The 15,445-nt window shown below is 38.9% G+C and overlaps 2 protein-coding genes across 2 annotated transcripts in view; both read left to right on the top strand.

Annotated features, from left to right (window-relative positions):
* The first annotated feature begins 4,168 nt into the window (after positions 1-4,168).
* Positions 4,169-7,871, top strand: htatip2 (HIV-1 Tat interactive protein 2). The gene is made up of 6 exons (XM_085407794.1): positions 4,169-4,542; positions 4,887-5,076; positions 5,166-5,273; positions 5,776-5,913; positions 5,993-6,054; positions 6,905-7,871. The coding sequence occupies exons 1-6, from the start codon at positions 4,418-4,420 to the stop codon at positions 7,119-7,121; spliced, it is 840 nt and encodes a 279-aa protein (XP_085263920.1). The 5' UTR covers positions 4,169-4,417; the 3' UTR covers positions 7,122-7,871.
* Positions 7,872-14,583: 6,712 nt separating this feature from the next.
* Positions 14,584-15,445, top strand: part of prmt3 (protein arginine methyltransferase 3) — a 62,633-nt gene continuing 61,771 nt past the window's right edge. The window contains exons 1-2 of the mRNA XM_085407787.1: positions 14,584-14,635; positions 14,790-14,919. Of these exons, the coding sequence (XP_085263913.1) occupies positions 14,614-14,635; positions 14,790-14,919 (152 nt within the window). The 5' untranslated portion in view covers positions 14,584-14,613. The remainder of the gene's footprint in view (positions 14,636-14,789; positions 14,920-15,445) is intronic.

The following is a 15,445-nucleotide window of genomic DNA, read 5'->3' as shown; positions in this document are numbered from 1 at the left end:
TCACTCACATTTCTCCCTCACAGACGCACCATATATATCACTGAACCCTCCATCTTGATTAGACAGTGCCTTTCTAATTGAGCTAATCCCCCACTTCAGTTTGAGCGCTGTCCCCTGAGGTCTGACCCTCCACTCTGGCTGCCTCCTGCTCTCACTGTCTCAGCTCTCAGCTTAAAACTCCCATCCCCTCTGAGGCTCATGTGTAAAGCTGTTTATTGAGAGACAATGGGCAGCAGATTGTGCTGTCAGGCTCCATTAATTACCATCATTAGCATCACACTCCAGAGTCTGTGGAACTCGGGCCTTAAGCCTTAAGCCGTGTTGGTGTACAGATTGTGTGTGTGTGTGTGTGTGTCTGTATGTGACATGTATATGCAGGCATGCATGTATGCGCTTTTTATTTGTCTTAATTGGTTGTATCACTTGTTTTATTTGCTTCAAAGAAATATACATTTCAGAAAATACACACACACACACACAAAATCTTAACTATAATTAGATATGTTCATTTTAGTTTGGTGTTCAGGGGTTCAATCATATGTCAGCAGTTAACACTTTGAAATGAAACTTTTAAAACATTGTATTTTCTACAGAAGATTACTTTTTACGATATTTAAATTGCACTCTGAAGCTGAAGTGTTGGCAGACTTCAGATAAGTTCAGTTTGATGTAAGCATTGCAGATGTTTTATGTGACACCTGCAGGCTCAAACAGTTATATTATATCTCATTTTGAACACAAATAAAATGTATATGAGGTGAAAACTGTAGTTTCCTAACTGCATAAGCCAAAAAAGTCTTTAAATATTTCTGGCCAACCAAATTTTCTACCTTCATCTAAAGTCAAAATAAAAAATTGAGAATTTGGGTATTAATTTAAGTACTGACATCAATGGCTAGGGGCCATTATATAACATATAGCATAATAAATCATGATGCTTACCCACCAACTATTGTAAAAGTTAGTTTTGCACAACAATGTTTTTGTTAACATTGCATAACAAACCTGTTATGCACTGTTGGGTAAATGCTATAACTGTAAAGTAAAACAAACAACTGATGGAAAACCAACTCTTTATGATCCATATGTCCTTTTAGAGACTAATCAATGGTCAAATGCAATTGACCACTGACCACCATTGGTATTTTCACCTCCAACGGCGGAGTTCTAAAAGGAAATTGAACCACGTATCTGCCACGCACCCACCGAGGCATAAGCCTTCTTACTCCAACTTCCTGTCTGATCAATGTGAGAGACAATGACTCAACAGGTGCGACAGACAGGAGCCCAGCAGCAGCTTTCTTCCCTGCCGCTAGCTCCAATTAGCACCCGTGGCTAAGGAACAAAGAGGCGACATTTCATTTCAGCAGAGTGCCAGTTTAAGGCCTCTTCTCTCAACCTCAGCCTCTTTTCTTTCTGTCTCTTACTGCTGACATCTTTAAAGGATCATCCCTGGCTCCATCATATTCTATTAGATTGGGTCGATGCCTTGTGTTCAAAGTGGCAGGAGTGTTAAAAACATGGGGTGTTGATGAATTCATTGCATGTGACTGGACTTGCTTTCTTTGTGTGGAGGTTTTGACTAATGAAACCCCCTGAAGATCTGATAAAAGGCAAAGACATTTTTAAGGTTTGGTCCAACTCTGGAACCACGCTGGATTTCTTCACCATAGACTAAAGTGTTGCTTTTCCCTACAACTTCCACTTTTTGGAGAAGAGACCTGGTGTATTATATTTCAGTTACAATTTTTCCCCCTGATTCACAGCACTTGCTGTGTAAATACCTTTGACCGATGTAAGAATACACGTAGTGGAGAAGAGTTTAGCTTTGATGGGTTGAGCAGGTGACCCATATGCTACAAGGCTAATGCAGAGCCTTATAGGTTCAAATCTACCCCAAGGCCCTTTACTGCATATCTTCCCCCTGCCCCTCTTCTTCTGTCTTAACCTCCTAAGACCTGAACTCTTTCTTGGCATGCATTTTTAATTTCTCTTTACTATTTTGGCTGATTGGGAGCTGATGAATGTAAAAACAAAGAATTACCTGATTTTTTTAACCTGATTTTTGTTTCTGAGAAAAATGAGATCCATATATGTGGACATTTGTTTTAAATTTTGATAGAACAGTGGCAGTATAATGTCCTTGTAAGTTGATATCAGGCCCTTGTAGAGCAAAATTTTGTATTTTGGTATAGACAACCCAAAATGTGATGTCCACGTATGTGGACGCCAGGTCCTAGGAGGTGAAGGTTTCTTTTAACCTATTTTTCCTCTAAAGCACTGGCACGACATGAGGTTGAACATTTTGTAAGCATATTTTCTATGTAACTTTCTATGCTTTTCAACAGCATGAGCTACTCTAACTGAGCGATTACAAGTGTGTTCAGCTCCAGTTAAATAGTCATTTACCTATGTATAGCTTACTGGTCTAGGGCTAACATAGGTCTAATTGACCGTTTTTGGTCTTTTATGGTGTTCTGTTAATGGGTGGGATATTTTAGAGAGCAAATGAACATTTTGTGCTCAGAGTTGATGTGTTACAAGCATGAAAATGGGGAAGCTGAAGGATTTGAGTGAGTTTGACATGGCTAGCCGACTGGGTCAGAAACTAAATTAAACCTGGGTCTAGCTCAGAGGGATGGTGGGAGTGTCTAAGTGTTTCAAGAATCCCTCTTTGACTCTGAACTACAACAAAACGATCTCATGTGTTTTACAATTGGGTGTAAAGTCTGGAATAACTTTTCCACTGTGATTGATCAGAGAGAAATCCAAAAAGTGGATGAGTTTAAATATCTGGGTGTCATCTTAGGTTCCCATCTTAATTTTAAAACTTTTAAAACAGGAAAGATATCCAGAACCATTAAGATCAACATAAACTGTTCCCGTTGTATAATGCAACGATGGTCTTGTCCTAGAGTTAGTGAGCAGAATGATTCTAAAAGCCAGCAGTAACAAGAAGAGTAGCTCATAGAGACCGCGAACTACCAAAAGAAAACATCATTTGGTCAATCCTCATTCTCACTCAAAGGTCCTCAGATTATTGGAACAGTTTACCATCTGCAATAAAAAATGTTTAACAGATCCTAGAGTTTTTAATTCCCAGGTGAAACAATAGCTGAAACAAAAACAAATCTCTGGACACTGATGTAAACCAGCCTGCTTTGCTGTGGCTGAATAACACGATACATCGCCATGTATCCCCCGTTATTAGGTATAGTAACTCTGAGTGTGTGTGTGTGTGTGTGTGTGTGTGTGTGTGTGTGTGTGTGTGTGTGTGTGTGTGTGTGTGTGTATGTATTTGTGGACAGATTCGTTTTATTTCTGCTGTATTTTAAAAAAAAAAAGTCCAAACACAGACTGGGTTTTCTAGCCTTTAGCTAGAAGACCTTTGTGGAACTCGGGCCACAAACGGTTGGATTGTTTTATCATATAACATTGTCTTATGTGCTGTCCTTAATTAAATAAACTTAACTAACTAACTAGCTGCAGACCAGTCCTTGTTCAGTACATAAAGCAGCAAAAATGGATACATGAGCATCAGAACTGGACCATGGAGCAAAAGAAGGTGGTGGCCTGGTTTGATGAATCATGTTTTCTCTAATGTTACATGGATGGCCGCGTGCATGTATGTCACTTAACTGGGAAACGCCTGGCACCAGGACGCACAATGGGAAGAAGGCATGTTGGCAGAGGCAGGGTGTTGCTTTGGGCAATGTTCTGCTGGGATACCTTGGGTACTGCCATCCATGTGGATGTACTTTGACACGTTGCACCTACCTAAGTCCTGCAGAGCATCTACACCCTTTCATGGAAATGATATTCCTGCCCTTGGCTGTGGCCTCTTTCAGCAGGATACTTCTCTCTGCTACACAGCAAAAATATGATGCTGATGCGATTAACATCAGCATCAACTAATTAACATTAGTTTACCAAGAGCTTGAAAACGTTGAATGTCACACCCTTAAACTGTACACCTCCAGTTTCTGCAGCATAAACCGCTTTACTGTGCGGGGCAATGCAAAGACACACTTTTGTCGCAAAACCAACAACAACAAACAAACACACACACACACGTCATGGTATAGGAGATATAAAGATTGTGCACAAACTAACAGCTGGATGCATTACAAATCGCTAGAGCGCATGCGCATGCGCTGTCCGTAAAGCGTTGTCTGCGGTGGAGCTGAGCGAGGCGTGTTTATACCACCCCTTTGGTTTGCTTATATATCATGCTACAGTTTAATACAAACATAAAGTTAGTAGTCTAGTGTGAGTTGGTTTCGTGTATTAACCTGTCAGCGGCACGCTGTCGTTTCAAATTTCTTCCTCGGCCTATCAACGAAGCAGGAAGACATCCGTTTGTGTAACTATGAAGCAACCAGGAAGTGTTGCAGCACTTTAATCGTTGCTATCAGCGATGCCTGTTATTAAACTGCTGTGCACCACCCTGGGGAAGACGTTAGGATTTTTCACTGTCCTGGTTGTTTTCATCGCAGCGACCTTAAATTATTTCGAAGATTCCGAAACGGTTAAATACACGAGGTAATGACACGCACTCGTCTTTGTTAACGTTACCGAATTTATACTCAAAACCGAGCTGTACATACATTTTAAATATACCACTGTCAGATCGGTCAAGCCAAACTCCATTTGGGAGTAGATGAATTTAAAGTGATCTTTCCTCTTGGTAGTCGCAGTCCCCTTAACACCGATTTCTGAATTCCGTAAATTTAGCACAAATAATCATAACTGGTAGTCACTATTAACCAGTATTTAATACTTTGTTTCACCCTCGATTATAGCTGTCCACCGAGGTGCTAAACGGTACTGTTCAGATTTACATGTGCATTAAACGCGTGATATTTACATGACTCTGTTGTTAACAGTATGGCTGAGGACATCAAGACCCTAGAGGAAAACTTCAGGCAGCAGAACAAAAGCTGTTTCATCCTAGGCGCTTCAGGGGAAACTGGCAAGCTGTTGCTTCAAGAGCTGCTGGAGCATAATATCTTCTCTAAGATTACTCTTATTGGAAGGAGGCAGCTCACCTTTGAGGGCAAAACTTATGAAAACCTGGTTAGTGGGCTGATCAGTTGACCAAACCTGCAATAATAAGGCCCGTAAAAAAATTTTTTTTTCTTAAGCACTGTTTTCTGTGGCCCCAGGTCCAAGAGGTGGTCGACTTTGAGAAGCTTGATGATTATGCTGCTGCCTTCCAGGGCCATGATGTTGGATACTGCTGTCTGGGAACAACCAGAGCTAAAGCAGGAGCTGTGAGTGGTCTCAATCCAACACGGGAACTTGACAACCAAATGATAAGATTTTACTGTTTCACTGTGGCTGTCGGCCATAGCCAAACCTTAGTTTGTGAACAGTAACTATGACTCAACAGTAACAATAACTGAGCCGTTTCACCCACATTAATTTGGCTAACATTTCCATTAACACAGCTAATAAATTGACAAGGCTCATGGGCTGTTTTATAGACACTAGCTTATTTTGTAATATCTTTTATGCCACTAAGTTATAAAACATTGCTTTGAGGTAATTTAGAAGCAGCAATGTTATTACATATCATGTCTCTCAGAGCACTTCTAAATCATGGAGGTATTATTTGGCTACAATGACTTATTTAAGAGCTCCTAATGAAAAATACTTACCCATATTATACATATGGAAATGATATACATCAGTGACAATCACCAAAGTTAAAATGTAAAAAATGTTGGTCTTTTTTGGGGGTCCTATTTCATTAACTGCATTCTTCTGTTTCAGGAAGGATTCGTCAGAGTTGATCATGACTATGTTCTAAAATCAGCTGAGCTCGCCAAGGCTGGAGGCTGTACACAGTTCCACCTGGAGTCTTCCAGGGGAGCAGATAAAAAAAGCGGCTTCCTTTACCTCAAAGTCAAAGTATGTTATTGACTTAACATCCTGAAATTTCCTTAGCTAAACTTTCTTGGAGTCCTAAAATTAATGACTGTTCTTCCAGGGACAAGTAGAGGCAGACATCGAGGCCCTTGGTTTTGACAGATTCGCCATTTACAGACCAGGGTGAGTGATCTCACTTAGAACCTCTTTTCAAAAAGAAGCAAGACGCTGTGTAAAAAATGTAAACAGGAGCAGGATGGAGTGCTTTTTAAACCATCAATTTATTTGAAAATAGCACATAGCCCCCCAAAATTACACGAGTCATCACAAAACAAACCCTCTTTCTTAGAAACTAGATTGTACTGGCTGTTACAGAGCCTGTAAATATACACTCACAAGACATTTTATTAGGTACATTTAACTGCTCAACTTAGCATCAGAATGAGGACGAAAGGTAAATTGAGTATGAACATGGCTGTTTGTACAAACTCGTCTGAGTATTTCAGAAACTGAGGTCTTAGTTCACACAAGCTCACCAAAGCTGGATAATGGAAGATGGGAAAAATTAGTCTTTATTTCTACTGTGACATTTTTCATCGCATAAACAAGATGAAATCATGGACCCTTCCTGCCTTGTATTAAAAAATAATAACTAAAGGTCTAAAGGCCAAAGCGAGTACAACCAGGTATCAGCGAGGTATACCTAGTAAATAGGCTGCTGCAAATTACATGAATTGAAGGGATGAGGAACACCTACCTAGAAAATATACAGGGCTGTGGCTGCATAGAGTTGATTAGAACAATAAAAAAGTAAAATCTGGGATGATCATTCTCTAAAAGAAGAGTCGTGTGTGACTTCTGCTAATGTGGCAACAACTTAGGGAAACTCACAATGAACATGGCACAGTGTGACTTTTCTGTAATTAAACTCTTGTAAATTCATTCTTCTGAAGTTGAAGTGGCATTTCATCAGTCAGTGTGATCTAACCAAATACAATCTCTCAGTCTCACCTTTTGTACTTCTCCTCCGCAGGGTTTTGTTGGTGGATAGGCAGGAGAGTCGTCCCACTGAGTGGATGGCGAGGAAGTTCTTTAGCGCCGTTTCTGCTGTGGGATATAGATCCATGTCTGTCCCAATCCAAGAGGTGGCCAAAGCAATGGTGTCAAACACTGTGCTTCAGCCCGAGCAGAAGATGGAGATCCTGGAGAATAAAGACATCGCCACTCTGGGGAAAAGTACAGGGAAATAAGAGAGCAGGAAAATTTACAGGGGTGGGAAAAAACATGTTCAGTTTGCACTCAAACTTTCAGAGAGACACATAAACCTTTACATTTGACAGGAGACACCTGTGATGCTGTGAATAACCTAAGTGGGTGGTTATCTATAATTCATCTGTATTTAAAAAAAATCATCTGTGTTTAAAAAATATTTGGGGTGTCTCTATATTTTCAAGTCCTATAAACTTGTAAGAAATTGAAGCCAAGTAACTTTCCAAAAGTATAAAAAACTCAAAGGTGTGTATGAGAAGTTGCTTAAAGATAAATATTAACTTTAGTTTCTTTTTTATTTAAGGAAATGTTATTATATCCTCGAATGCCCATCAAACCAACATCATGGCGTTTTGCAGTTGTCAGAAATCCAAAGGTTTTTGTCTTTAAAAAAGTGAAAAAGAAGTAGTAGTGCCAGGCCTTTCAGTCTTCATCATTTGTGCTCCAACATATTAACCACTGCCTTAAAGTAAACGTTTACTGAACACTAGATTGAGATAATGACATTTAACCTGTTCATTAAATTATAATACAAATGTAACTATGTGTGTTTAATTCAGGGAAATGTTTCCATATCTGCAGGATGAATGTATGGATCAATGTAAAGATATCTTGTGTGCATAGGTTTTACTTTGCACACACCAAGATCCCAATGTGTGATGCATGTATTACAATTTCTGTACTGGAGGTGCTGCATAATTGTCATATTTACAATAAATGTACTCATGACAGTTTATACAACACGTCTCATTTACCTGCTCTCTCAGTTTTTTCTATTTCTAATTTCTTTCTAATATTAGTAGATGACCTGCTCTACTTCCTGAGCCACAGTGACCCCCAGGCAAAAACTGCTTATTAAAAACAAATGATCCGCAAATTGATTTCATGTAATGAATCCACAAAACTCTTTGTGTGCTTTTGTACAACTCCAGGGTTTCTCCACACCTCTATTATTAGTGCAGTGTATTTTCCAAGAAACAGAAAGGTAAAATCTGTGTTTGTTCTTTTTCCTGCATTTTTTTATAGACATTTTCTTTTTGCCGCATAATAAATGTCATATTCTTGATTTTAACAGTACAATGCAATATCACATGTTTATTTTTATATGCAAAGTGATCTTTAACAGATATATTTTGCATACTGAATTTTGTTTCACAAGTGTTAGAATTGAAAGTTGCAGATTTATTTGAAGTTGATAAAGCAGGTGATACCCCCACTTCCCTTTTTAAGAGACACTAACTTCATTTGAACATGCGTGACAGAGCGGTGTCACTGTCACGTCTTAGGTCTATCTCAGTTTTCGGTTTTGCCTCCTCGTTATTTCGTTTTGATGGACTTCAAGCTAAATGCAAATCCAGTGAAACGCTTGTATTTGGGATGAATCGCCCCCTTTTCCTCTTTGTTGCAGCAGCGCCCTCTTGTGACTAAATGCTGTAATACATCTTACAGACAAGGATTTGTTCACTAGAAATATTTGTTGGGATCAGCAGTCGGTGGTCGGTATACATTTTGGTCACAGAAACACAGATGAATACTTTGACATTATTGGCAGCTGAATTAAATTTAGACCGTTTTAGAGTCTTGCTGTTGTGTGCTTTGGCTCACTGTCACATTTGATATGTAATAACTTCAATGTGTACTCAGTATTTTGCTTTTTATATTAATTCCCATAAAGACTTGAATGTTGGGTATTTCTCTTCCTTTCTTTTAATCTAAAAAAACTGCAGTATGGCTACTGCACAAGTGTGCCTTGTAACAAACCACCAAAATGACTAAAAGTAGCCACAAGGTAACATAAAGAAAGGGAATTTACCTCTGAAATTGAGAAACAATCCCTCCTGCACTTTTGTGTGTGTTGCCATCATGACCTTGAAGTAATTAGTCCATAATGACAAACACATGCATCTCTCTATAAACGTTTGGAGTTCAGAATATGTTTATGGGTCTTAAAAGCCTGTTTCATCAGGTTGCTTCCAGCCTAATTTACTCATATGGTGGTGTAAGGTGGTGCTGCTTTTTCTATGCTTCTAGGCCAAACGGGAGTCTAAATACACAGTCTCATATTCTTTTAGAGGCTAAATGTGACTGGACAAAACAACAATCATAATTTAGTTTTCATTTTTAATAGCTCATCTGGACATCACCAGAGAATGGGATTGATTGCCTTTGTCACAGATGTATCTTCAGTTGTTTTTGTGTTTGCGGGTCTCCCTATCTCACTTTAATTTTGTCATCAGCAGGTGAAATGAAGATCAGTCAGACTGATGATGATTGAATCTCGGTATTACAGAACTTTTTACTTTTAAAGTGCAAAAAAACTTTAAACTTTAAAAGTATGTTTTGGGTCACTATTCATAAGGGAGAGTCAACTATTTATTTTTTCTCCATTTGGTTGAATAAGAAGAGACAGTATATCCCCAGCAGTTCAGAATTCCTGGACTCCTGTCTCCTTTAATTTTCTTCTTCTTTTCAGCTCTCCCCTTTAGGAGTCGCCACATCTGCCTTCATCTCACCCCTGCTTAGTATGCAAGAAAAAGCATTTCAAAATATAATGCCCTGTCACCTTTACCAAGCTATCTCTTTCCAATTAACTATTGTCTGCTTACCCACCAGGAACGTTACAGACACGGCTACAAAACCAGGCAATAGCTTGCCATGTTTGGGTGGGCAAATAAAACAAAGACCAGAGCTGAGATAAGCAGAGCAGTAACTTCATATTTTTAGAGATAATTCAGGGGCTATTGTTGTGATTTGGCACTATTTAATAAAACTGAAGTGAATTACACACCCTTACCTCAGAGGTACTCTAAATTGATTGACAATTGATTGAACCAACTTTGATCAGCTGTTCCGGAACAGAAAGCTCAGAGTTGAAAGATTAGACAGCTCTTTCCATCTTCTTTTGTAACTGAAAAAAGGAAAGGAGACGGATCCCCTTTACAGTGATGACCCAAAATATCAGTAAAAGATTTATTGTTGTGGAAATAAAGCCTCCGCTGTTGGGATGTTCATGTTTTTTTCATGTATTGCATTGTGTTTGTTTTTAAAAAATAATTATATAAGTTAGTCAGGCAACAAATCTAAATATGAATCAAGAGAAACAAAAATGTACAGGGAGATACCTTCATTAATGAATCAGACTGAGACAAATCTGATTTATGTCAACATTTCTTCCATTTCGTTCTTCATGAATTGTCATTCCAAGTACACAAAAATGGTTTTATCACAGACACGTTTAAAATGAATTTACTTCTTGAGATCGTCCGTTGTTGTATCAACCTCCAAGTCATCCACAGTTAGGATTACATCAGTACCAACAAGTGTGAGTTATGCTGTGTCATTGTGTTTTAACTTCAGCCTCCTGTGGTAATAACATAATGTACAGAAACCTCCAGCACAGAAAGCAATAAGTATTCTATATGGCTAACATGTGATCATTTATTCTGCAGATAGCAGCTTATTTTTTCAAACAATAATTAAACTGCAGGGATTTTTTTTTTCTGAACTAAAGAGATAAATCAATCGCTGGATTTTGCTTGATATGGGAACCAAATATACGTTTCTCTTGTTAGATGAGCACTCGCTTATGTGTGTTCAGTTAAGGTGCAAACTTTTTTTTAAATATACACAGTTTTCCTTCACCGTGTGTCACCATGAGCAAGAGGAGCGCCTGGGATGTCTTTGCTTCTTGTGGAGTCACAGAAAGGAAGAAAAATTGACAGATGACAGAAATATACAGTGAAAAGAGAAACTAACATTAATGTTAACATAACTGTGAGGAGGGAGGGGGGGGGGGTCCTTTTCCATCGGTAGGAGAGCATCTAAAGAAAAAAAAAAAAAGAAAAAAAAAAAAAGGCAGTGGTAGCCAAGGAGTACAAACCCAAGATTAGCATTTGAAAGTTTACAATAGGACTTCCGGTTTAGGTGAGCATGGAGTATGTCGCATTGAGCGCAGCTCTTGCAGAGTCTAGCTATTATCTAGTATTTCTAAACGTTTACAAGCCAATAAAATACTAAAACTAAACCGAAGGTATTAGTCCCACTTATACAACACATGCCGCAGTCTTGAAACCACCATTACAGAAATCACGTTTCACCAGTTGTGTCTCACTGGGAAAGAGCCTCCTTACTTGGTCCACCTCCTTCATCATATCCAGCAACACTTCCAGGGCAGAGCCCCTTTGCATCCAACTTCACGCTTGTGCACTTCTGCACATGACTGCCACCACCTCCCACCATCTATGCACGAGCAGGTGTGGACAATTTCTTTGATTAAGATGCGGGTAGGAAGTAAAAACCTTTCACAATAAAAGCATGCAAAATCTATAGAAACGTGGATAAAACCAAAACAATAAGCACACAGAATAAAGACATTAAAACTATTCATACCCTGTAACACAACCCCTGGAATCAAATACCATCAAGAAGCATTTGTTCTGTCTCCACCTTGATCTTAAAACAAATGCAATGCCTGAACCATTTCTACATAATTTAGTGACTCATCGATATGTTTATTTGTAAATTTCTACATTTCTCAGCCCAAATTTGAAAACAACAACAACAAAGCAGAACTGCTGCATCATGGCATTTGACACTGAGGGAAAACTGCTCCATCTGCAGGGTTTGAAGTTCCTTTGATTTTAATATCCAGTCAGGTATTTACTATTGAATTTAATCTACAATCACAAAAGATTAAAAAAAAAAAATCAGTGCATGTCATGATCATTGTCGCCCTCTAGTGGTTGATTAGATTTACTGTCAACAACTTCTGAGGAAAGTCCCATCAGATGTATCCCTGCCATATTTAGAGTTTAGAGTTTCCAGATAAGGTTGATATTTTTGGAAAGTGGGAAAATGTGGGCAACTGGTGAATGAAAAATATTTATGAAATAATTAAAACCAGACTCCTGTATTTGCAAATATATACTGACATTAATTTTTTAAAGTCAAATGCAGGCTACCGCCAACTAACTAACTAACCAACTAACCAACTAACCAACCAACCAACTAACTAACTACTGGATTAAACTTACTTTAACCATACTCAAACCTACATTATAATATTTTGTTCTTATAAACATAAATGAAAAATGCTGACTGTATCTCCATAGTACCATAGCAGTTGGTGTTATTATTATATATAATAATATCAATCCAATCCAATATACAGAATGACAAGTGACCTATAGGTCACTTGTCATTCTTGAGAAACTATTTAAATATCTCAATGTACACAGTGCGATATATCCCCACTTCCTCTGCAAAAAGAAACAGGCAGAATACCAGCTATATAATGTATTTCCCTTCAAAATAAAATCAAAGCGCTCTGTAAGGAGGTCCAAAATTGGTGATTCAAGAAATTCAGATGCACAATGAGATTGTAGAAGATCTGAATGCTTATATGGTAAATTACATGTGACTGAAAGCAGAGAGAAAGTCTCTTATCAACTAAAATACCACTGCAGATGAAGCTTGAGGTGCCGAAGTCAAAGTTCTCAAAAGAGGAAACATTGGAGAAGAGGAAGAATGAAGTTAAAGGAGAAAAGAAGGGCTTCTTTTTCTCATTTAACTTCATTCTTCTTCAGCATGTCAAATCTGGCTCTGCCAGCTGAAGTTACAGAGCTCCGTAAAAAACTCAAAGGGATACCCTTTTTAACCTGATATATTGAAAAGGAGAACATCAGTTGACAAAAGTAACGTAAGGAACTTAAAATGACAAATAAAATAGAAAAGGCTGTGGAGCAGAAGTGTGCAGAAATGAAGGAAGGACAAAATACCCTTAAAAATAATTCAATGATCTGACAAACTCTTAGGGAAACAACTCGAGTTACTAATGAAAGAATCCATTTAGATCTTTGATTTTCTATTTTGGCAACAGAGTAATGTTTTGTGGTGGAAGTGCATCAGCAATGGCTGTGAGTTTCAGTGCAGCAGTGTGTAGTCAATTAGCATCAATCACATATCCCAAACATTCCACAGATGACTGGAAAAACATTTCCCTTCATGGACACTCAAGACATATTCTTTCTTTGTAGGTTCTATCCAAGTTGTGCGGGTGCTGGTCCTCAACTGCTCCAGTGTGCAGAATATTATTGAGATAACTCTACACTGTTAATAACTCACTCAGGATTTGATCCATTGTTCACTGGAACAGTGCTGACAGAGCTCAGCAGAACTGCTACAAGGCAGTGTCTAAAAAAAGCCCTTTATGTGTGATACTAGTCAGCATTTCACACGACTGCTCTTCTACATGGATCTATAAGTAAGCTTGACAGAGAAAAATTTTGAATTCTGAATTTCAGTCCTCCATTCATTCAAGCAAACAAATCATCAATCTGGGGGTACTGCCCTGCTGCCAACACTGTAGTTAGTGTTACTAAAGAGTCTCCACAGATTCAGACTCCACGGTCCTTTTTTAGTGCTGGAACAATGGGTGTGTCCCATGGCAAACCAAAATAGCATCCTTAATAGTGGTGTCCCAGTTGCTTTCAAAGGGGCCTACTCTTCCAGCAAGATGGTCCTCTACCTCACTAAGACTGAAAACTAAACAAAAACAAAAGATTACCTTTAATGCATAAAAAAAAAAAAAATCAGGCAATTCAGTAAGCTAAAATACCGAGCACCTAGTCTTATGCTGCAACCTTGGGATGATTGTAACCCTCTAAACAGCCCAGATGGGGTCCAAAAACATAATAACACTACGTCTGTGAAGGTTCTCAGTCATCCAGGTCATCATAGTCAAATGAGCTTGCAAAGAAAAGCGTCAGGACTTCTTTAAGTTGCTTGAAGACATTTCACCTCTCATCCGAGAAGCTTCTTCAGTTCTAAGGTCAAATGGTGGGAAGTCCCAGATTTAAACCTAGTGGGAGTATCCCCCCACAGAGGGACAAAAGGACCCCCTGATGATCCTCTAATCGCCTGAGCCAAGGTGTGAAACTGGGTGTGGGTCCCAATCAGCCAGGGTTTCAGGTGAGCTCATTGTGAAACCTGGCCCCACCTTTGACATAATAACACTACCCTAATAGTTTGATTTTGTTATCACTCTGCCTATTGTCATGTTTTAATGTTTAGAGAGGTCACACTGTTTATGGTAAAAAAAACACCCATGTGTGTAATAATGCTGCCATAATCACTCCTGCAGTTATATACCTTGAATTTAAATGGATAAAAAAGGAAAAAAAACGGATATTTTGACATTAGAAAGTACCTCAAAAGTTTCAGATAACTATAATCTGACCGCTTTGGTAGCACCCACAGCTAAAACTAACCTAAACCAGTGCATGTACCTGTTTGTAATGTACCTGCAAACACCCAACAAAACATTATACAAACCACGTTATTTACGTGTTACCTTAGTTAAACGTTGGCGACATCTGGTGGTTTGTATGTGGAAGTGCTTCTTTGGAATGGGCCCGTCCCATTTATTACGTCACTAAACGTCACCAGGAAGTCCTCCGGACTCAAAGCGACATCATGGCAGAGTACACAGACCCACGTGAGTGAGAAATAACTGTATTAATCAAACACACATACTCTTCTTTGAGCTAGCTCATTTGTGTTATTGACTTTGGTGAAGAATAGTGTTTCTAGTTTCGTCACACAGCTGCTTTTACATCTGCGTTTACACTCATGAGATTTAACTTTGGCAGACGTCGATGGAGCTGCTGAGGATATGCCTGAGCTCTCAGACGGTGATGATGATGATGACGTTGATGATGAAGAGCAGTGGCAGTGGATGGAGGAGGACAGTCAGCCGGTTACCTGTTTGTTCTGTGACAGGTGAGATCACCCTGCTCTGGACCTGTCTGTCACTGCTTTTCTTAGAATGATTGGCGACACGTTTACACGCATTTTGAGTTTCTCAGATCTGAAGATGCTTTACCTAAAAGAGATCGTGTAACAAAACATACAGATATAACTTTCACACACTAAGTGGCCCTAAACTTTCAATTCATGTGTAATAATTGTACTTTTGTGTCAGTGCAAATAACTCATGGTCAGAATAAAGACAAGTTCCTTTGACATTATGCAAACCTCAGCAAGCTTCACCATCAAAAGAGCTGTTTTTGAGTACTACCTCAGCTGTGCAACATATGATGTCCTTCCATCACCTGAAATCTTAAACCTTTGAGTAGGGGAGGGTGCAGCCTGTCAGCTATGTTCAGCTTCAGTCAGTCTTAAGCACATACTCGTTACTTGTAGTACCAGTGTAACGCGTGGCAGATACACCTGGAGACACAACCAGGTACTCAAGTTCCCAGCACCTGCACTAGCAGACAAAAGAAGAACCACTAACATATTGCTG

This window comes from Rhamphochromis longiceps, linkage group LG1 (genome assembly GCF_057381845.1).
Source record: "Rhamphochromis longiceps isolate RC_006_pf linkage group LG1, R_longiceps_female_GT1.1, whole genome shotgun sequence".
In the NCBI taxonomy this organism is placed as follows: Eukaryota; Metazoa; Chordata; class Actinopteri; order Cichliformes; family Cichlidae; genus Rhamphochromis; species Rhamphochromis longiceps.
Note: the sequence above shows the minus strand (reverse complement) of the source record. Positions and strands in the feature narration are given on the sequence as shown.

What these genes read in the sequence shown, in the direction of transcription:
- htatip2 (XM_085407794.1), top strand. Translation starts at nt 4,418, where the DNA reads ATGCCTGTTATTAAACTGCTGTGCACCACCCTGGGGAAGACGTTAGGA. An exon ending in GAAACGGTTAAATACACGAG is followed by an intron (nt 4,543 to 4,886) that starts GTAATGACACGC and finishes TGTTGTTAACAG; the next exon opens with TATGGCTGAGGACATCAAGA. An exon ending in TCCTTTACCTCAAAGTCAAA is followed by an intron (nt 5,914 to 5,992) that starts GTATGTTATTGA and finishes CTGTTCTTCCAG; the next exon opens with GGACAAGTAGAGGCAGACAT.